The following is a 22047-nucleotide window of genomic DNA, read 5'->3' as shown; positions in this document are numbered from 1 at the left end:
TAATGTCTAAGTAAACATTTAATTAGCTAATTACTTAAATTTAATTAAACAAAACACCATGTTAATCATGTATATATAAACTAAACTTCATGTATTGGCTTCATAGTCAAGGTGTTCATCGCCCCAGGTGTGGTTTATGTTTGAGTTGCGCCAATCGCGTTGCTGTTAAGGCTTTTTCCTCCTCTTATAATTCACCAAAAAAAAACTATTTTCTCTTCTTCCTTATTCGGCTAAACCAAGAAGAAAGAAAATTTCTTTAAGCTGCCGATCCATGATCAAGAAAATTGGCAAGTTTTCTTCATGAATTAATGATAAATTTTTAGTTGTTAATGCCAAAACCTTAAAGCCCATTTTCTTGATCATTGAATTAGTGGAATTATGGTTCAATTTCCATTGTTTCGATTCTTGGTAACTTGAATGTTAAGAGAATAGAATACATGGCTTCAATGTGCTACAAATATAATAAAAAGTATGAAATATAAGTTTGAATTAAATTTAAATGATTTGATTAATTATGCATTGTTAAGGACTCAAATATAAAGGATAAAAACTTTGAGGTTTAGTAACAAATAATGATAGTAGGAGGTCCTTGTACTATATTTATGAAGTTGATTTTAAATTCAATTGGGAAAATCAAAGGTTACATGCATTTCGGTTAATAGGGACTAAAATGAATAAAATGTATTTATGTTTAATTATTGTTACCATGTGAATTTGATTAAGAAAATGATATTGTTTTGAAACCACATTATCGAATGTATCAAAAGACGACGTTGGAACGTCCAAGTTGAAGGAAAAAGAAAAGGCGAACGTTGAATAGCTATTGCGATTTGTGCTTTCATAATTCAATTTGAATTTGCTTTCGTAGATTAATTGGTCGTAATAATCTAATATGAATAAACATCTAAGGTAATTGTATCTTTCCCCTATAAACTTAGAAAGATGGATCCAATGTGATGATAGAATATGTGATAAATATTTGAAGTTGTATTTGATATGTATACAAAAATTGATACATTGATATTATGATGACATGTGTTACAATGGTGATTATGATGCTAATGCCTCGTTAAAAGATGTTAGACGTAGTCTAAGTATAATTGGCATGTTATAGGGTCACCGATACAGTGATTTACTAGCTCAATTCCTTGAGAGTCATGAGCAAATACTAAAAGTCATTGTTGTTGGGCAACTTGGGGTGACAGAATAAAATAGTCCGAACAAATACTAAAAGTCATTGTTGCCAGACAACCATGGATGGTAGAATAAATCAATCTCAAATTTCCAGAGAGTCATGGGCTTACTCATTATATAAATCTGAGTATCAGTTCTAATGTCTATTATCAGATAATAGGGGTCAAAATGAGTAAGCATTGAAATTGATACTGAAACATGAAATGATCAAGAAAGTTAAAAAATGATGTGATGAGTTAAAGTAGTATACATTAATGTAATTGATATTTTCATATGTAATTGCTTTAGTTTATCTTTAATGCATTGTCTTTGAATTATATTAGCACCACTGAGTATTCAATACTCATTGTACAGTAATGTTTATTTCTGTACACAGGTCTCAAACAACGATTTCTGTAGATTGAAAGTGTTCAAACACCCAATCTTAACAACCCAACTCGAGAATCATTTTGCTACCTCTTTTGTATGTATATACATGTTTCTGTTGAAATGGTATGTTGTAACACCCCACACCCGGCCTAGACATTATGATCGAATCTTGAGGAATTACATCAGCTCATTTTAGAACTCTAAATTTTAAACTAGCTACGTGTATATTTTGAAAATAACAATTTAATAAAACTCTTACAAGTTTTTAATAAATACGTGTATGACTTATTTATTTTATAGAAAAACACTTAATTTGTTACTTAGTTTTGCAGCGGAAATTTAGGATTTTTTAATTTGAAAACTATGATTTCAATATGTGAAAACATATAATTCGCAGACTATCGAAAACAAAAATCTAGCAAAAAATCCAAAAATTGAAGAATAAAGTCCAAAACATTTATACAGTCCTAAAAATCCAAAATTAAGTTTAAATTTATATATCATCTTTTTATTTAGCTAAAATCCAACTCGAGCTCCTACACGCCACCTACTCCTAAGTCTGTTGATTACTTGAGAAGACAAATTATTGGATGAGCTATAAAGCTCAGCGTGCAACTTAGCTTATAAATCAAACAAACAACAAAAAATCATACGCAGATTAATATAGGTGACATGGCATATTAAGCATCGCAACACAACAGACAGTTCAAGTACAAATGGCATGGAATATTAAGTGATACAACAATACCTGACAAATCATATACAGATCCTACCCTCATCAGCAAAACACTGTCTCTGTCCCACCTAACACACCAAATAGGGTAATTAATATCCATCCAACCCCACACACCAAATGAGTGATTGTATGTCACTATACAGAAATATGCAATCAAACTGCCAGATATAGTGCTGAAAACCTCTAGAATCAGATATATTTAGTGTTTAATTGCCAGAAATATAGATCTGAGTCTTCCAGAACTTCCTCCATCACATTATCATAACCCACCCCTAATGCACATGAAACAACATAGCATATATTCATATGTATTCAAAATAATAATGCTCGTATATACTTAATTAATAAAAAAAATTCTAACGGTGCTCATAGATTTACATATCAGAAACAAATTTTATAAAGCAAACATACCTCCAGGATTTATGCAATCACAACAGAACAACAATTTTCATTTATCAGACAACATGCATATCACTTAATAGAACCTATAAGATCACTAACCTCGAAACGCACTTCAAAACATGACCCTAACTAAATTTATTCAAATTGGGCCCACACGCCCGTATGGCCTACACGGCCTAGCAAATGGCCAAGCACACAGCTGTGTGGTGTCAACAATAAGGTTTTTGGCTTCACGCTATTCAGTGATTTTTCAGGATTAGAGTTACACACCTAATTGAAACACAATGTCGACACTATAATGACCCTTCTAGCTCCTACATTCAACATCCAACTAAACTAATTAGCAATAATACACCAAAACTGAAACATTCATTCGGCTCCTTACTCAGTTAGAGTATTCGGCCAAAAAACCATTAAAGCATTCAACCAAGACAAACAAAATCAGTAATAACCAAGGCAGTCGACCACTTACCTAAAGAAAGAAAAAAATTTCTACGATCCCTCAATTCGTCAGAGGGTTAATCGCCACTAGATCTTCACCTAATTAGAAATAATGAAATAATCGATCAGTACACAACCAAAAGATCAACCTACACATTCACCTACCTCCTTTTTGAAACTAATTAAGAACAAAAATAAAGATCACCCCTATGAAGAGTAAACAAGGCACTTACAAAGAGATGAAGACACAACAATAAAATACCCAAGTCTCACACAGCCAGAGACAAGCAATTAGCAAATGATGGCACAAAGAAAAACGAGTCTAAACGTTACACTAACAATAAGAAGGACGGTAATGGAAAAAACCAGATGAGGGAACACCACGGTGGAGAAAGATAGTTTTCAGAAACTGAATAGAGAAAATTTGAAAAAAAAAAAGAAAAGAAAAATTAGCAGCAACAAGAAACTGACATGAAAACAAGAATGGGAAAAGATGGGAAGTGGACTCAAACCAATAGGTTATTCTTGCTAACAATTACTCAGAAATTAAAGATAAGCCAAATGTTCAAGTCAGGGGTTGGGAGAAAAATAGCAAAAATTCAAAGGAAATGACTCTAACTTAGAACCTTACACACAAAACCAGAACACTTAACCATAACAAATTACTTGACATAATTTAACAATTCAAAATTAAGAAATTTTGAGGCGTTACACATGTACCTAAGTTGTTCTGGGCATGATGTTTAAGTTAACATTTTGATATTTTTAATACTTAGCATATAAACTTTATTAAGATGAATTTTGTTCCTTGATTAGTAGATAATTATACTAGGTTATATGTGTTTGAATATGTGAATTAGTTGGGTAGATAATGATGCATCGATTATTATGATTCGATGATGTTTGATTGTGTTTGTATGAGATAAATTGATGATTTTACATTGAGATAAGGTTTAAGTATGTTTACCGTATATTTTGGTATGGTTTGAACACTTGAAAATGTACATTTAGGGTCAATTTGCCATTGAGTCTCGAAACAGCAGGAACGTGTCTCAAGATCATAAGAACAAAATTTACCTTATTGTTTATGTATATGTTTAATGTCTCGAGACATTGTCAAAATAGTCTCGAAACAATTCCCTTTAGGTCTCAAGACAATGTGGCTTTTGTCTTAAGACAAGAGAACATCGAAGCTAATTAGGTTTGGCCCTGTTCGAGGTCTTGAGACAAAAAAAACACTTGTCTCAAAACATCAGAGCCAAAATAAGAAAACAGCGAGGTTGGTCTCGAGACCGAGTCTTGAGACATAAGGTACCTTACCTCAAGACGCCACATCTAGCGTCTCGAGACATGTTGATATCAAAACAAAAAATCTCAAAAGTAAAAGAAGGTCCGTCTCAAGATATAAATTTTTTTATCTTGAGACATAACACTAAAATGTGATAGAGTTTGGATTCAAGTCCTAACTCTCAAATTAACTTAACATAGACCCGTAACTTAATAAATTAGATTCTTAAACATTAAGATGGATGTGTATGATATGTTGGATGAACAAATGGATTGATATGATAAATGTTCTTTGAATGATGTAAATTAGTAAGCTAATTTGAATTACTTCGGCAACATAATCTGCCATTAGATTTTCGGATCCAGCGATCAAGTCGGGTGTGGGGTGTTGTTACATTGGACTTGACAATCTAGGTTCTAGTTTTAGAGAAATAACTAAAATATGAGTATAAAATTTTGCCCAAACTCATCTATATTTGTAAATAACTAGTTCAAACCCATTTTAGGTCGGCCATATTATTTTTTTTAAATTTATATTTGTATTATTTTTAATTTAATATTTAATAATTTTATATATTTTTATTTATTAAAATTATATATATAATCATCTTAATATTTTTAATGTTTACATTATGTAGTATTATATATAATAATACTATAGATTTAATTTTATGTGCTATATAAATTATAGAATATAAAATATTACATACTTTTAAAAAAAGTAGTTTCTGCTGGATTCAAGCCTTGAATGTTCAAACCTGAGTCCGACTTATATTCTAAATTAGCCTAATATTTTACCGGAGTTCATTTTTCAAGCTTAATATTTTTTTTTAAACGCTCCCAAATTTAACGTGAACCTTTAAACTTGGGTGTATAACGCAGCCATCAACATGTCTAAATTTAACGACAATATGTCAGTATGCCAAATATATATATAAATTAAATAATTTGTTTTTTATTTGTCATTTAAAAATTTATTTATCACAAACCCAAACATGTGTCTAACTCTGATTCGATTTCCGAGGTTTTTAATGCCATTTGGCATTTGGAGTGGAAATATTAACCGAAATAAAGTTGAGGTATTAATACGGGAGAAAAATAATTAAATGTAAAATTTAGGGGCTAAAACATAAATAAAACCATAAAAATCACCCTCTCCTGCCATCAATATTCCAAATATTCTTAGCCCAGAGGATTGCCAATCTCAATCTCCCTGCCCCCCCTCTCTCTCTCTATCTCTCTCACACACACACCATATATTCTCTCTCTTCTCTTTTTTTTATCAAATTCCATTTCTTTTGATTTAATTAAGAGGAGTGGAATAACCAAAGAAGAGGAGGAGAAAAGAGAGAAAAAGGATTTTTTTTTTAAAGAAAATGAACTAGAAGACCTCCTCTTCTGTTTCCATTATCATCATTTCTCATCTCAGATCTTAACTTCCTTCCCATTTTCTCATCTGGGTCATTTCCTATATGGTAAATTTTGATCTTCTTCATGCTCTTTGGTCTTTTTGTTTTGATCCACATAATTTGGTCTCAATTTTTAAGTTTTTTTTTTTTCCTTTTTGATTGGCAGGAATTCTGGGTTGTCTTCTGATTAGGGTATAAAGTTTTTTTTCAGATGATCCTATATTGGATTTGACAGATCCCCATTTTTCCTTTGGTAGGATTCTATCTGTTCATAATAAAAAGGTATGTGTTTACCTTTTAATTTTAGTGTTTAATTGTTGTTATCGTTATGCATCAACGTGGATCCTATTTTAGCTGCTGATGATAATTTGGATAATTCAGGATGATGTGAAAGAGTTACTTTTATTGAATTGGTATCGGAATTCTGATTGAATTTGAGAAATTTAATCTTTGAATCCAATTGTGGGAAACATTATTTTGAGAAAAACAAAGTTTAGAATTTGTGTTTTTGGGGATTGAAATTGGTGGTTTAATGATGGTGATTTTAGATAAAGATGGAATCTGATCTTGGTAAACTCTTCATTGGTGGGATATCGTGGGACACCGATGAGGAACGTCTTAAGGAGTATTTCGGAAAGTACGGGGCAGTGGTGGAGGCAATGATCATGAGAGATCGTGTCACTGGCCGTGCCCGTGGCTTTGGTTTCGTTGTCTTTGCCGATTCTGCTGTTGCTGAGAGGGTAATTATGGATAAGCATATGATCGATGGTCGCAAGGTGAGAGCTCGATTATAATTATCCTTTTTAAAATCGAGATGCAATTATTTGATTCAAGTTTTTGACTGCCTCATTTTTCAGGTTGAGGCAAAGAAGGCTGTTCCTAGGGATGATCAAATTGTTCTAAACCGGAACGTGGTTGGTGTCACTGGATCTACCGGTATTGGACGAACGAAAAAGATTTTTGTTGGAGGTTTGGCATCTACCGTCACCGAGGTTGACTTTAAGAACTACTTTGATCAATTTGGTAAAATTACTGATGTTGTGGTGATGTATGATCATAATACACAAAGGCCGAGAGGGTTCGGCTTCATCACCTATGATTCGGAAGAAGCAGTAGACAAAGTCCTGCATAAAACATTTCACGAACTCAATGGGAAATTGGTTGAGGTCAAGAGAGCAGTTCCTAAAGAACTATCTCCAGGTGCTACCAACCGCAATGTTATTGGATATAATTATGGTTTAAATAGGGCTTCCAACTTCCTCAATAGTTATGCGCAGGGATTTAATCTAAATCCCATCGGAGGCATTGGAGTTAGGATGGATGGTAGGTTTAATCCTCTCGCTAGTAGGCAAAATGGGTTTTCTCCATTTAGTACCACTGGGTACGGAATGGGTATGAATATGGAACCAGGAATGAGCCCGAACTATGGTGGGAATTCTAACTTTGGTAACAGTCTTGGATATGGACAGATAATTAGTCCGTATTACGGTGGGAATTCAAACAGGTATAATACTCCAATTGGTTATGGTGTCGGAAGTGGAAGAAACGATTCTGTTTTGAGCCCTGCTACTCGGAATGTTTGGGGAAATGTAGGCCTTAGCAATGCTACAAATGCTTCCAGTCATGCTAGTTACTTAGGGTCTGGAAATGGTAGTTTCGGTTCTTTAGGAAATAGTGGGGCAAATTGGAGACCTTCTCTTCCTGCTCGAAGCGGAGGGAACGCTTCTGGTTATACCGGTGGGAGTGCCGATGACAACTACAGTTTTGGAGGGGGAGGATATGGAAGAAACATTGGCATTGTTGCAGCACCACCATCATCATTTGCTGGGTCAACTGGTAATATTGAAGGTTCCTATGGGGATCTTTACCGTAATGCTTCAGTTTATGGTGACTCAACTTGGAAGTTTGCATCACCTGACTTGGATGGTTCTAGCTCGTTCGGTTATGGACTTGGGAATACATCCGCAGATGTTACTACAAGACCCTCTGAGGATTATGTTGGAAGTTACAATGTCTCAAGTAGACAGTCCAATAGAGGTAAACATGCTTGTTTTGCCTATTTAACAATTGTTATCGGATAACCCCTATATGAGCACCAAAAATTCAGTATTATTAATAATGTCATAAGACCGAATGTTGAGGCTTGAGAGGTGAATCCCGGCTTTTGCAGCATTCATTAATTCATCTATTTATTTGTTTCATCTTTCAGGAATTGCTGCCTAGGAGATCCGGTATTCGGATATCAGATACTATAATGTAGGGTGAATGGATTTGCACAAATTCGATATGACTCGTTACTATGTTGGCTTACACGGAAATTTATCTTATGGCACTAACGACGGTTAATGGTTTGAAATATACACATTCAGAGTGAGCGGTTTCAAGCGATTTTCAACAAGGTTTGAGATTTGAATTTTTTTCTTTTTACTTTATTTAAAATAGTGAAAAAACAGAATTTAGGTTCCTTTCTTGGCATTTGAGTGAGGTTTACAATCAGAATGCGGGATATATATACTCCGGAAGATCGGTTCGAACGCGTGCCAATCATGGTACATTGAACAATAGGGTATTAATTATTTTTCCCTTTTTTTTTCTTTTCAAAATTTTCAACTGCTGTAATGCCTGGCTAAGCTGCTGGTTCTTGTCCTTATATTCTTCGTATTATCCGGGATTGTTTTTTCTCTCCGATTTTAAGGAGTTTCGATTCGATTCGATTTGCTAGTGTGAAACATTAGAGAAAACATCCATATAAAAAGAATCCCAATCAAATAAGTTACAAGAATTTCTCCATCTTTTTGCCTTTGCATTTGCTTTTGCTTTTGCTATTGCTGCTCATCTCTCATCTCTCATCGACATGCTGTTTTTCTATGGTTATGATATATCGATACAATCGGAATCCGGACTGTACTGCATCATTAATTGCGATTGGTGTGTTATTCATAGGTTTCCATTTTTGTGGCCATATTAATCTCTTATCCTTACTTTTTTCCATAGAAAACTGGAATTTTTCTTGCTGGGGTTTTCAAATCACTTTCATTTATTTATTTAATAGTGGCATCCAAAAATGGATACTACCATGATTGTGGTCCTCTCTTAACTTTATGTGAATTTTTGTTTTATGATAATGAGATGAGCTTTTTGATATGTGGATTTAGTAGGTTTCCACTATCCAATTCACTTTATGTAAGTTTTCTATTTTCTTTTTTGGGCTACTTTTGGTATAAAAAAAATTTGGGATGGTTATGATAAAAAGATTGTAGATGTTGAGATTCGAATTTCAAATCCGTCCCTAGGTTAAATATTATTTTTTAATTAATTAGGTTAAATTATATGTTATGTGGGTTTTCATTTTACAAGTTGCTACAATAATAATAATGATGTTAGAAGGGAATAAGAATAAGGTCAAATTGCATTGTTAGACCCTATACTTTGGGGGATTTATTCGACTTTTGAAATTTTAGTTTTTAATTTTTACGAATTTCAAAAAACGTGAACTATAGTTGTTGAATCTATTAGTTGGGATTTTTTTGGTGCATATGATAATATTTTGAAAACAATGGACTAAAATTTTAAAAGAATTAAGAATTAAAAATTACCAAATTATAGGATTACGAATAGTATAGGTACTAATAGCATAATTTAACCTAAAAATAATGACTTGAGGTCGAAGTAATTGGATTTTGAGTCCATTAAAAAAAATTTTCCCAAGTGAACACAGGTTTAAGATGATAAAATTTTGTGGGGACAAAGGTTATAATGCCATTTTGGTTTAGGCAGAATCTCTTTTTTATTTATTTATTTTGTGCCCCCCAAAATTGAATTTTGTTTTTTGTTGGTCCCTCTACTTTTGTTCACAAATGTTTGTCTAAAAAAGAAAAAAGTGCAGGTGGTTCATTCATGAATGACCATACATGGATGATTGACTTCAACTTTAATAATTTGTTTCACTGTTAGAAAGTTACCTCCTTAAAAAAAAAAATATATATATATATATATATCGTAAAGACAGTTTCAAGTGATGTGTCACGCGTATTATATTTTGATATATAAGGACTAATTTTATAATAGTAGAGATGGATGTAATTTTTAATAGAATGACTAGTATGCTCTCTTGGTCTAACGTACAGTGACTAGTTTGCCCATTTCTATGGTACTTTTAGTAAAAGAATTTCTATGGTATTTTTACCTTACTTGATTTCGATAAATTGCAGATTTTTCTTATCTTTTGGTAATTTAAACTTTTATTAAAGTATATTATAATTTTTTATATTATTTGTAAATTTAAAATTTAATCCATCTGCGTTTATTTATAAAATTTTAATCTTTTATCTTTTAGTTCAAATGTTAAATTTGTTAATATAATATTCTGAAATAAAAAAAAACTCGCTTGATAGTTATTTTATAAAAATATTATAATACACTAGAATTTAATAAAATAATTTTAATATTATTTAAAATTAAATTTCAATTTTAAAATTTTAAAAATAAAATACTAAATTCTTAAATTTTAAATGAATTTACAAAGAATACATATTTTAATTTTTTTTAATCGATTAATTTTACTAAAAAAAAAACCTGGGAATTGGGTTCTATTTTTCCAAAGAAAATGACATTTACCGGGGGGAATCCAAAACTAGGTTTGAAAATAACTGTACGGCTCTGATTGCACCGCAAATTTCACTTATTGTCCGATTTGCACATCACTCGAGAAATGTACCACCACTACTACATACTCCAATTTATACAAGTTGCTTATAAGTAATATCTAGAGCTTATCCCGGGTTTGAGTCGAGCTTAGGTATTTAAATTAATTTTTAAGTTTAGGTTTCAATTTAAGAAAAGTAAATTTGGTTTATTTAATTATTTTAGATTAATTTTTATTATACACTAAAACGCTAAAATAAAATACCATCTCTTGATATTAGGTATCTTTGTGAACAATACTATGTTAAAATGAATTTCATTGAAATTAAGGGTTAGTTCTTTATTTCTATTGTGATTGAAAAGTGTTTTTAAAAAAATGTTTCAGAAAAGTACAACTTATTAATTCTTAGTGTTATTCACTATTGTTAAAAATTACTATTAAGGTTAAAATATCCGTTTTAAATATGATAATAGAAAGTAAAATTTAAATTATACGATAATTAAATAATTTAATATAATGATACATGAAATATTTAAATAACGTAATATTAACTGAAAAATCACTTTTTAATCGCATATTTGACTCCAAAAGTCAAATGTTCTTTATTGGCTTGATAATGTATTTTCACGGTAATAGAAAATACACCCTAACTTAAAAGGTTGATAGGATTCTTAAGTTGTTTCGGATGTCTTAAGAGTATGGTTTTCTCATTATAACCGTCTTTTAATAACTTCCATTAAACGTTTCATTTGAGATTTTTTGATCTTTTGACAAACTTAAGTTCTTTAAAATTCTTTCTGCAACTTTCTTTCTATCGCATCTCTCAACCCTTTATTGTCTCTATCACCCACGCTTGTCATCGCACTTGTTTTCTAAGATCTGCTTCAATATTCTTCGCCTGTCTATCCTTGTGGAAATTGAAGTGAAATGTCCGAATATGTGTCGAATACAAATACTTTGGAAGAATCACCAAGTGGGACCAGACATAACAAGAATATGATTAATCATAATTAGAAAATATAGGATTTGCCATTATAAAAAGGAAAGGTTCATATATATATATATTTATATATAAACTAAGAGCAGTTGCAGTGAAACAAAGGTAGTAACAGTGAGTCATAATGTCATGATTTTTTGCCATAAAGGAAAACAACACATTACAAGTCACCATCCTAAAAATCTAAAGTCACCTATGTGTCTTCCTTTTCTCAAAAGATGAAGATATAAGGTTTAAAAGAAAGCCCTACTTCCATAAAACACTCGATTACCGGAATTTTTCGATGCCGGTGTTTTCTGATCGGTTGTAGTACTCGAATTCGAATTCTCCGATTTGGTCGGTCCGCTATCGATGTCCAAAGGCAATTTCATCTTAGCTAAAGACTCGGTAAATTGTTGCATGCTTTTCATGTACATATCCACTATGTCTTGTTGTACAACCTTCATTTCAGGCTCTATATTGACGGAAACAACCGGTTTCGCCCCGGATAAATTGCTGTCACCGTCACCCACATCGACGGTTTTCTCTTTCGAAGCGCCATCGGAAGACTCGGAGCTCGAAAGGGAAACCCCATTGGTGGAAACACTACTTGGGGGAGAATCAAGCTTAGGGACTTGGATTGAATCCAATACATTGACACCCATTTCCGAATTCTCGGAATCCAAATTCGAACACGAGATCCCAAAGTACTCCGACACCATCATTTGGTTCTCGTTAACGATTTTCGGATCCGGGAACTCGATCTTTTCGAGCTCGTTCGTTTCCGAATCCTTAACGGTTTCATCAACAACAACATTAGGGATAGTCATTACATCGGGAGATGATCCGATATACTCGAGCGACAATTGAACGAAACCAGCCGGCGAATGAAACAAATCGGTCGAAGAAAGAGAGAACTCTTTCTCCAATTTCCCATTCTTTAGTATTACTTCAGACAATGGTACCAATGCAAACCCCAATAACTGATCTTCAAGATAATTCTTCACTCTACTCATCATGAATATCTCGATTTTAAGACACGAATCGATGTTCCCAACATCGAGACGGAGGTTGTCGTTGAACACCGGATTCCTTCCACCACCATTGATGATCTTGGTGGAAACAGTGGTTTGAGGATCAGTGGTGAGACAAAGCTTAGCATACACATCTTGTTTGTGATAAATGCAGATATTATTAATGTCCCTTGCTTGATGAACATAAACTTCAAGAACACCTAGGATGTTGTCGTCTTTCTTGGACAAAACAGCTTCTTTTGTGTTGGATTTTTGTTTCTCACCAGATTCAGCTATAACCGTGTTCTTCAATGGCGACACAACTGATTGTGGGGAATCCATAGTCAAATGAAACCTGTCAAAAAACAAAAGAAAAAAAAAGTTCCCCAAATCAGTTCTAAGAGGAGAAACAATTCCCAAATCAAAAACCCTAAATTCTTCAATCAAAACACTAGGATATGAAACTTTCAAATTGAAGCCTAATTATTAACCTTTATCTAACCAAGAACACCAACCAAAAACTCAAAAGATTTGCCTTTTAAAACCAAAAAAGAAAAACACAGAATTTAAAACTATCTAAAGAAGACCCAACATTTATATTATATTATATAGTTGAAATTTTTGAAGTTCGAGAGACTTGGCAAAGACCCATCAACAGTTAAAGCTCAGATTCCAATAAAGCAACCAACTTTTTTTAATTTTTCTTCACAAAAACCAGAATCCAAGGAAGAGTAAAAACAAGAAAAAGAAAATCCCAATGAAAATTCCCAAATTTCCTCTTAACTTAAAGCAATTCCAAAGCAATTCCAAAGCAATATTAAATAATAATAATAACAACATGTACTGTATATTCACCTTGGGGCTCCGGCTCTAATGTCTATGTGACTTTAAAGTCAAACAAACTTTAAAAAAAAAAACACAAACCCAGTTCCAAAATCGAGGTCCTTTTTTTGGGGTTTTCTTTGTAAAGAACTGAGCTTTTTTTTCTTCCTTTTTGGTAGTTTCTAACAAGAAGCACTGTATTCTATATAATACCAAAAAAAAAAAAAAGAGGAATACAAAAGAATAAAATCTCTTACAAATAAAAAAACCAGTAGATTCTCAGTTCTGAGAGGCGTGTATGGAAGCTTGTCGGAAAGAGAGTGTGTGTGCTGTTGGAGCTGTTGGGTCAGTGGTAATGTTTTATGGATATTTTAATTTTTTTTTCCTTATCTAAAGCTTAATGATTACAATGACATGGGAAATTTTATATTTATATAGATTTTTATTTTATTATATAGTATTTTTTTTTCCTTTATATTGCTATTTTACCTAAACTGTTCATTGTCAGAGACATGTTCATTTGGATGTGTGGTTCCTGTATATTATTAACTATGCAATAATTATAGAATCAAAATACTGTCTTTTTAAAGTTTTTTTTTCTTTTATCTTTAATTAAGATTATTTTCGAATCTACGGTGTGTTTATATTTAATAAGATTAAAATAATAGTGATGATAAAATTGTTTACTATAATTATAAATAAAATTTTCCAATATCAATTACTCGGGCATATTAAATTATAAATTCAACAATTTTTAGACATATTTTGATTTTTTACTTGAATATTATAAAATATTAATTTTTAATAAATTCTTTAAACTGAAATCGATATTTATGGATACTTAGTTGAGCTTATTAAATATCAAATCACTATAAAATTTGTCGATTGAGTTTTAACTCGATTAGCATGAGTATTGTTAATGTAGAAGGATGTGAGTTCGAATCCGCTGAAACGCATTATCTCTTATTTATGAGTCGGCGAAGGAATACGGATGAGATTGATTAAAAAAAATTCTCTATAAAATTTTGTATTTTATTTGTCGCACAATAAGAATTGTAAAGGACAATCCACATATTCATAAGATCTTGACTCTTATAAGTGTTGAGTCTAACTAGTGATCTTAGAGGGTTACATTCAGTATTTTAATAATCAGATCGATGGTGAAATAGGTTAGACCACCAATTTCTGATTCAACTGATTTTAACCTCCAGACCAACAATAATAAATAAAAATTCATAAAAATCTTAAAATAAAAAATTATTAAATCAGTTTAACCTATTCAACTATTAATTTTGTCACGATTTTCAATTTTTACCAAGTTTAAACAGTTTCAGAGTCAATCGATTTAAGCCATTTGTTCAAACCATTATATTGATTAGTTCTTAGTTTATTCGACCCGGTCATGTTTCAATAACACTAGTCACATCATCAAATATTAATAGAATTCAAGTTCAACGACCAAAATGGATCTACTTATCAAGTTTAATGATCAAAGTGAAACAAAAAAAGACATTGGTACCAAAGCAAACCTTGTTGCCAAGTTTAGGGGCCAAAAATTAAATTATCCCTTCTGAAAATCCTCTCAAACTATCAACCTATCTCATTTTGCACAAAAACTTGTCAATTTTTTTTAAAGAATGTTTTAAAGTTAAAAAAAAATGAAAATATTTTTAAGATTTTTCAAAATTCGAATAATATTTTTATGATATTTTAAACAAAACAAAACAAAAAAATCAAATTGTTCATGTCGAATATAATTCTCACTTCCGAAAGCCAAATGAATGTATTCAAAATCACTCAAAGGTAGCTAATTTATTTATAGCATCTATGATATTAAAGTTTGAAATGATATCGATTGTTAGGTGCATGTCTTCTAACAAGAAAAATGGATTAGATGAGAATCAAATGAAATACACACAGTTGGAAACACTTTTCAAATTGGCCCTTCCACCACATGCAATTGCGGGGGAAATGGATCGATATGCTAGAATCAAGATGTTTTAGCAACAAGATCCATTACATTACACTGCAATTCAATAGCCGATCAATGAAATAAATGGTTTTTGTATGCTTTTGTAAAATGAGCTTAAATACGAATGACTTAGCTAACGCCTACTTATTCCTAGCCATGAAAGTTCTCTATTAATCAAAAGTCGATAAAATAATTATATATATCTTACTTTATATGATATATATATATATATATATATATATATAAGCTCCTTACATAATATTTATCAACAATTAATACTTACTGAATTATATTTCTATTTTTGTGGAGTTTTCATTGACAAAATAAAAGGAAAAATAGCATAGCCATAAGTTTGCAAGCCTGCAAATATTAATGCCTGTCTTCAATGGCAATTTGAAACATTTAATGCTTAAGTGTTTGTAGTCAAACTCCTGCTTTCTAGATAATAAATTTCAGCGTTCAGTCCACCAATAAAGTCAATAAATGCATGAATGACATGTTAGGATATTAATTTTTTTTTTTTAGACTTTGACTTATAATCACATGCAGATGTTGTTTCATTTTGAAATTATACACATCATTATTTTTTATATTTTTATTTTATTTAATTATAAAAATATATAACTCAATTTCATTTTCAATACGTGTTAATTATTTATTTCTTAATTAAATTATAGTTTAAAATTTTAAAAGTTACAATTTTTTTTTACTTTTCAGAATTTGCAATTTTATCTCCTTACTATCAAATTTAAAAATTTAGATACATTGATTTACACTGTAAGAATTCTTTTGTGTCGGTATGACATTTTGAAAAAAGAAAAACCTTGGTATCCATGTGACATAAAAGACATTGTAACATACTTGAATTTAATAAAATTTTAACGGTGCAACAATTCTTTAAAATTGTATCATCATTTGAATTAAAATAAAGCATTTAGACTAACTAATGGTAGTATAAAAGTTGACGTATTAAATTATGTCAAAATTAAAATATATAGATTAAATCTAAAATTTAAGCAAAATACAGGATTATATTAAAATTTTACCATTTTTATAATATGAAAAACTTCAAAAAAATTATTTGTTATTATTTTTATGAAGAGATAAGTATCAAAATTATACATTAACTTGATTTATTCAATTGTCACAAATCACTAATATCATAGTCGAATTAGCACCATTTTACGCCAATCTATTTCATCAGCAAAAATTTATATTAATTTAATATGAAAACAAACGTATATATTCACTTCCTTAAATATCTATAATTAAAACAAAATTAAAGTTTTATATATACATAATTCAAGTTTTTGTATATAGGCATAATAGCTTATTTGGTCCCTAACTTTACAAAAAATCATTTTAGCCATTCATTTAATTTTTCACCTCATTTAGCTCTTAAACTTGTGTTATTTATCAAATTACCCCCAAAATGGATGGAAAATATAACGTCTATTCACTTTGTTGACGTAACATACATGTGGACTGCCACGTCAACAAAGTTAACAGACATTTAACTTTTTTTATACATTTTGAGAATATAAATTCAAGAATTAAAAGAGACGAAAAATTAAATAGAAATCTAAAATAATTATTTTTTTAAAATTAAATTTTTTTTAGACTTTGACTTATAGTCACATGCAGATGTTGTTTCATTTTGAAATTATACACATCATTATTTTTATATTTTATTTTATTTAATTATAAAAATATATAACTCAATTACATTTTCAATACGTGTTAATTATTTATTTCTTAATTAAATTATAGTTTAAAATTTTAAAAGTTACAATTTGTTAATTTTTTTGTACTTTTCAGAATTTGCAATTTTATCTCCTTACTTTCAAATTTAAAAATTTAGATCCATTGATTTACACTGTTAGAATTCTTTTGTGTCGGTATGACATTTTGAAAAAAGAAAAAACTTGGTATCCATGTAACATAGAAGACATTGTAACATACATAAAAAAATAAAATTTTAACGGTGCTAACAATTCTTTAAAATTAGTATCATCATTTGAATTAGAATAAAGCATTTAGGCTAACTAATGGCAATATAAAAATTGACGTATCAAATTATGTCAAAATTAAAATATATAGATTAAATCTAAAATTTAAGCAAAATACATGGATTATATTAAAATTTAGCCATTTTATAATCTGAAAAAGTAGAGGTATTAGAATTAAAATTTACCCATAAGGTTCTCATGCCTTCCTTTTATATATAGTTATATGGATGATTATATTCACTTCCTATAATTAAAATTTTATATATACATAATTCAAATTTCTTGTATATAGGCATAATAATTTATTTGGTCCTCAACTTTAGAAAAAAATCATTTCAGCCCTTAATTTAATTCTTCACATCATTTAGCTCTTAAACTTGTGTTATTTATTAAATTACCCCTAAAATGGATAAAAAAAATATAACATCTATTCACTTTGTTGACATGACATACATGTGGACTGCCACGTCAACAAAATTAACAGACGCTTAACTTTTTTTTATCTAATTTGGAAATATAAATTCAAGAATTAAAAGAGACGAAAAATTAAATAGAAATCTAAAATAATTATTTTTTAAATTAAAAATCAAATAACTTATTATTTCAATTTCATACTTATCCATTTTATGAATTACAAACTATTATAAATATTCCTAATTATCTTTTATTATATAATTGAGATACATATCTAGAAAGGTCAATTATTAGGTGGATTTAGACTATTCTAAGCTTTCTTCTACTTTGTTTTTTTCCTTTATGATAAAAAGCCAAATCCATTCCCATGTATCCAACTAACCTTAAGCCTCTAATTGATGGGAAATAATGGCAATAATAGCAAATAAATCAATCTTCTTTTGTGTGGGATAACTCTATAATTATTACATAACATGGAATTAATGTCACTAATTTAACCAACTATTTGTACTTACAAATAATGTGTCAAATACCTACAAAATTAAAACATGAAAATCTTTTGTTTCTTAAATGGAAAAAAAAAATATTTGTAATTGATACAAAGAATCAACAGAAGTAAAATGGAGAGGTCCCAAAATAGAGAAAATGGATCCCTCCATTTCAGAATGGAGGCTCAAGGAGTCTCCCACTTTAAGGTTTAAGGATCGAACTCTCGAGTCAGACCTTGATCGAGTATTTTTTTTTATTATAAGAAGAAACAATTTGTTTGAATTTATTTGTGTAAAAAGTAAGGAAAATTTGAGATTCTGGAACAATCAAGACTAAGCAGAAAAGTAAAATAAAATGTAAGGGTTTAGGATAATTCTCACTTTAGGGACAAAAATCCCCCACTAAAGGATGAAGAAGAGAGAGAGCACTACCCTTTTTTCTTTTAATTGGGGCCTCACAGGTGTTGGGTTAGGTTGTAAGTTGGAAATTTTTTATTTCTATTTTTGTCCATTTTGTGGTCAAATTTGGACTAATTTAAAATTTTATATTATTATTAAAAAACATTTTATATCTCTTATTAATTTTAATGATGAAATACTTTTATTTTATTTTATTTTATAAATTATATATTTTTAAGATTTTAAGATTTAGATTTAATTGTTAATGCTGTTGAAATTTTTTATTATAATTATTAATGTGATATTTTGAAATAATAAAAAAATTCACTTAGTACTTATGTAACTAAAAGAATAACATTGTAATGATAATTGATTTAATATAAAAATTTATGATGTTAACAATTGTACTAAATTCTAAATATACTGAAAAGTATAAAAACTTAAAGCATGTTTAACTAAAGAGTTAATTGCACCAAACATCCCCAAACCATGAGCCTAATTCTAAATTGGTCCTCAAACTTTAAAATATTTTAATTACATCCTCAAACTATTAAGATCCTTTTGTTACTAAAATCGTTAATTTCACCATTAAATGAGAAATCAAATATTATGTGACATAATTTGATATATAAATTTTAAAAAAATGAATATTGTAAAAGTTTCAAAAATTTTATTTTAGTATATTGTAAAAATAAATGTTTTTGGTTTTTCGGTTTACTTTATTTTAGTTTTTAATTAAAGTTATGTCGCAATAAAATTGTTTATGGGCTGAGCTATCAGCCCAAACTTGAAGGTATGGTATAAGATTTGGAATTTTGAGAAAAAAAACATTAGGACAAAAAATTAGATTTGGACAAAAAAAAAATTAAGCCCGTTTGAAAATGAGCCATGCTTAAACTCAAATTTAAGGCCTAAGCTGGCCCTACCTATTTTTAAGTTTCTAATTTATTATATCGTGTTATTTTTATATATTATATAATTTATAACTCATACAAAAATTAAATCTATAGTAAGATATAATAATGTTAAGGTCTCTATATATAACATTTTAATAAACTTAAAATACATAAAACTATTAAATATTAGATTTAAAATAATATAAAAATAAAAAATATAGGCAAGTCTAAAATTGGCTTGGGCTAGCCATTACAAGTATGTTTAAATTTGGGCAAAATGTTTTGGACCAAACCGAGCTTGGGCAAGCAAAATGTATATTAACATCATACTTAAACTTGGCTTGACTAGCCAAGAACACCTCTACACCACAACATTTTTATTACTATTTTAAAATTTTATTTTAAACTATGCCGCGTAAAATTTTATGTATAATTTAATAATTAAATTAATAATTTCAATAATAAAAAATGTGATGATATAATATCGATAATTTGAGAATCCTTCCTCTTCATGAAGCCTTATGTTGTATTTTTCAAACTAAATTCCCTTTTTTTGCAAACCCAAAATGCTAGAAAAATCAAAGACAAATTTAATAAGGTGGGGTCTTATTTATTTTCCTTTTAATTGAAATGACTTAAAAGGGATAGACTTAATCAATGATGTTTAACTATACCTTTGAAATTTAAAAAAGGAAAAAAATTGAAAAAAAAGAAAAGAAATTTTAATAAAAATACCCATGGAGGTAGACTTTTGAGAAAACATGGCCTACAACACCCTCTAATCAAACAATCTTTTTCATTTTAATCAAAGATGACCCCTTGGCTAACAAAAGGGTCTCACTTGATTTCTTGATAGAAATGGAGCTTTCTCCTTTTTCTTTCCTTCTTTTCTCTTTTTATCTAAATGATGATGGAGATGGATTAGACCAATTTTAGTATGATTTCATGAACTAAAATTATGACCTTTTTTTTTGCTCTTTAATTCTACATTTGCAAAGATATACACACTTCTATTAGCATATAGAATAGATAAAAGTATACCTACAAGCTTCTTAGCCCCTAGGGATATTATAATAAATTATGGAATCTAAAAAGGTGTTAAGAACTTGTAAATTTCACTACCACAACATCAAGCATAAAAAAAGGGTTATCTATATTTATAGAATCCAATTGTCAAAGTAAAAAAACCTAGTAATGTTTGAACAACTTTTGTTGGTAGGTGACAACTTTTGTAATTAAAATGATTAACAACACAATTAGCTATATATATTAGCCAAAAGGCATAAACTTTGTTTTGCTCTCAAAGGTGAAAGATACTCTCTTTCTAGATAGAATTTTGTCAATCTTTGAGGCTCAACTTGGGATGCCCATAAAAGTTAAAGATTATTCATGTTTGAAAGTGTTTGCTTAATATGACACTTGATGCAAAAAAAAACAAAAAACAAAAAAATAAAAAGTAAATTACATTTATTTGTGTTTTGGTTATTCAATTTCAAAAAGTTATAAAATAGTCATTAAGTTATTTGAAAGTTTTTATGTAAGTCACTGGGTTGTTAAATTTTTTTTTTAAAGTCCGGCTAGCAAGTTCCAAGCCATGAATTGATGAGTGGATTAGTACCCATTGAAGATTAGAAGAATATACCTTAGATCCGTATCAATTGACGGTTAATGTCAGAGATCAGAGAAGATTTATGAAAAAAAATTGATCTATTGAAGAAAAGTGGAATGAGAGCTTTCAGTTGGTGCTAGTTATGCAAATAGAGAAGGCTATACATCAATGATTTTAATTGTCCAATAGCTTAAATAAAAACTTTTGAATAATTTTAAGTGATCAAAATGTAAATTTATTAATAATTTAGTCACGATGTAACAACTGAATAATCTATTTATATGATTTAATGAATAAAAATATGTGGTGATGATGATGTTTGTAATTTCTTTTTGAAATTATATACCAAACTGTATTAAGTTGCAGTTCTCTTTTCATATTAAAAGAAAACCAAATTCTATTAAATAAATAATTATAAACTATATAAATAAACAATCATAATTAGGTTTAATGGTTGTTAAATTGAATTTATATGATAAAATCAAGTTGTAATAAAATGAAAATTTAAGTTAAATATAATTTTATAAAAATTTAAGATTAAAAAATTAAATTTATAAAACAAAAATTCTATAACGAAGACAATTTAATAAAATTTGTTTTTAGGTAATCTTAAATTTCATCAACCAAACACATGAATCTTACATTATCGTAATCTTATTATGAAACGCAACTTAAGATTTGATGAACCAAAAGCAACCTAATAGTGTTAACGGTTGGACTTAAATTTTAAAATTTAAAAAGTAGAAGGATTAAATTCCTATTTTTTAAAAGTACAGGGACTTGTGGCACATTTTAATCGTCAAAATTATGTACAATTGACGGAGGACAAGAACGTCGTGATTAGTTGTCCTTAATTAGTCACTTTCAAATTTGATAGGGATTAAATTGCTCTAATTTTTTTAAAAGGACCAATTTGTTTAATTCCGAAATTGAAAGAGATTGGAGAACTTTTTTTACTTGTATTTT

At 29.5% G+C, this 22047-nt stretch overlaps 2 protein-coding genes across 4 annotated transcripts; one reads left to right on the top strand and one right to left on the bottom strand.

Moving 5' to 3' along the window:
• The first annotated feature begins 5627 nt into the window (after nucleotides 1-5627).
• LOC108453645 (heterogeneous nuclear ribonucleoprotein 1) lies at nucleotides 5628-8620 on the top strand. The gene is made up of 5 exons (XM_017751875.2): nucleotides 5628-5904; nucleotides 6005-6120; nucleotides 6387-6614; nucleotides 6696-7875; nucleotides 8048-8620. Exons 3-5 carry the CDS (start codon nucleotides 6393-6395, stop codon nucleotides 8059-8061), a joined length of 1416 nt encoding a protein of 471 aa, XP_017607364.1. The 5' UTR covers nucleotides 5628-5904; nucleotides 6005-6120; nucleotides 6387-6392; the 3' UTR covers nucleotides 8062-8620.
• Nucleotides 8621-11515: 2895 nt separating this feature from the next.
• On the bottom strand, nucleotides 11516-13811 carry LOC108450103 (uncharacterized). 3 transcript variants are annotated; one of them, XM_017747566.2, is made up of 2 exons: nucleotides 13552-13811; nucleotides 11516-12827 (listed from the first exon to the last, which is right to left on the bottom strand). In XM_017747566.2, exon 2 carries the CDS (start codon nucleotides 12812-12814, stop codon nucleotides 11714-11716), a length of 1101 nt encoding a protein of 366 aa, XP_017603055.1. In that variant the 5' UTR covers nucleotides 12815-12827; nucleotides 13552-13811; the 3' UTR covers nucleotides 11516-11713. The 3 variants fall into 3 exon arrangements, with proteins under 3 accessions (XP_017603055.1, XP_017603056.1, XP_017603057.1); XM_017747567.2 differs by having other exon boundaries at nucleotides 13328-13728; XM_017747568.2 differs by lacking the exon at nucleotides 13552-13811 and adding an exon at nucleotides 12964-13073.
• Between the last annotated feature and the right edge of the window lie 8236 nt (nucleotides 13812-22047).

Source organism: Gossypium arboreum, chromosome 5, assembly GCF_025698485.1.
Source record: "Gossypium arboreum isolate Shixiya-1 chromosome 5, ASM2569848v2, whole genome shotgun sequence".
Taxonomy (NCBI): Eukaryota; Viridiplantae; Streptophyta; class Magnoliopsida; order Malvales; family Malvaceae; genus Gossypium; species Gossypium arboreum.
This window is presented reverse-complemented; position numbering and strand designations above follow the sequence as displayed.

Coding starts and splice junctions, on each gene's coding strand:
- LOC108450103 (XM_017747566.2), bottom strand. CDS start 12,814: ATGGATTCCCCACAATCAGTTGTGTCGCCATTGAAGAACACGGTTATA.
- LOC108453645 (XM_017751875.2), top strand. CDS start 6,393: ATGGAATCTGATCTTGGTAAACTCTTCATTGGTGGGATATCGTGGGAC. Junction 6,615..6,695: donor ATATGATCGATGGTCGCAAG/GTGAGAGCTCGA, acceptor CTCATTTTTCAG/GTTGAGGCAAAGAAGGCTGT.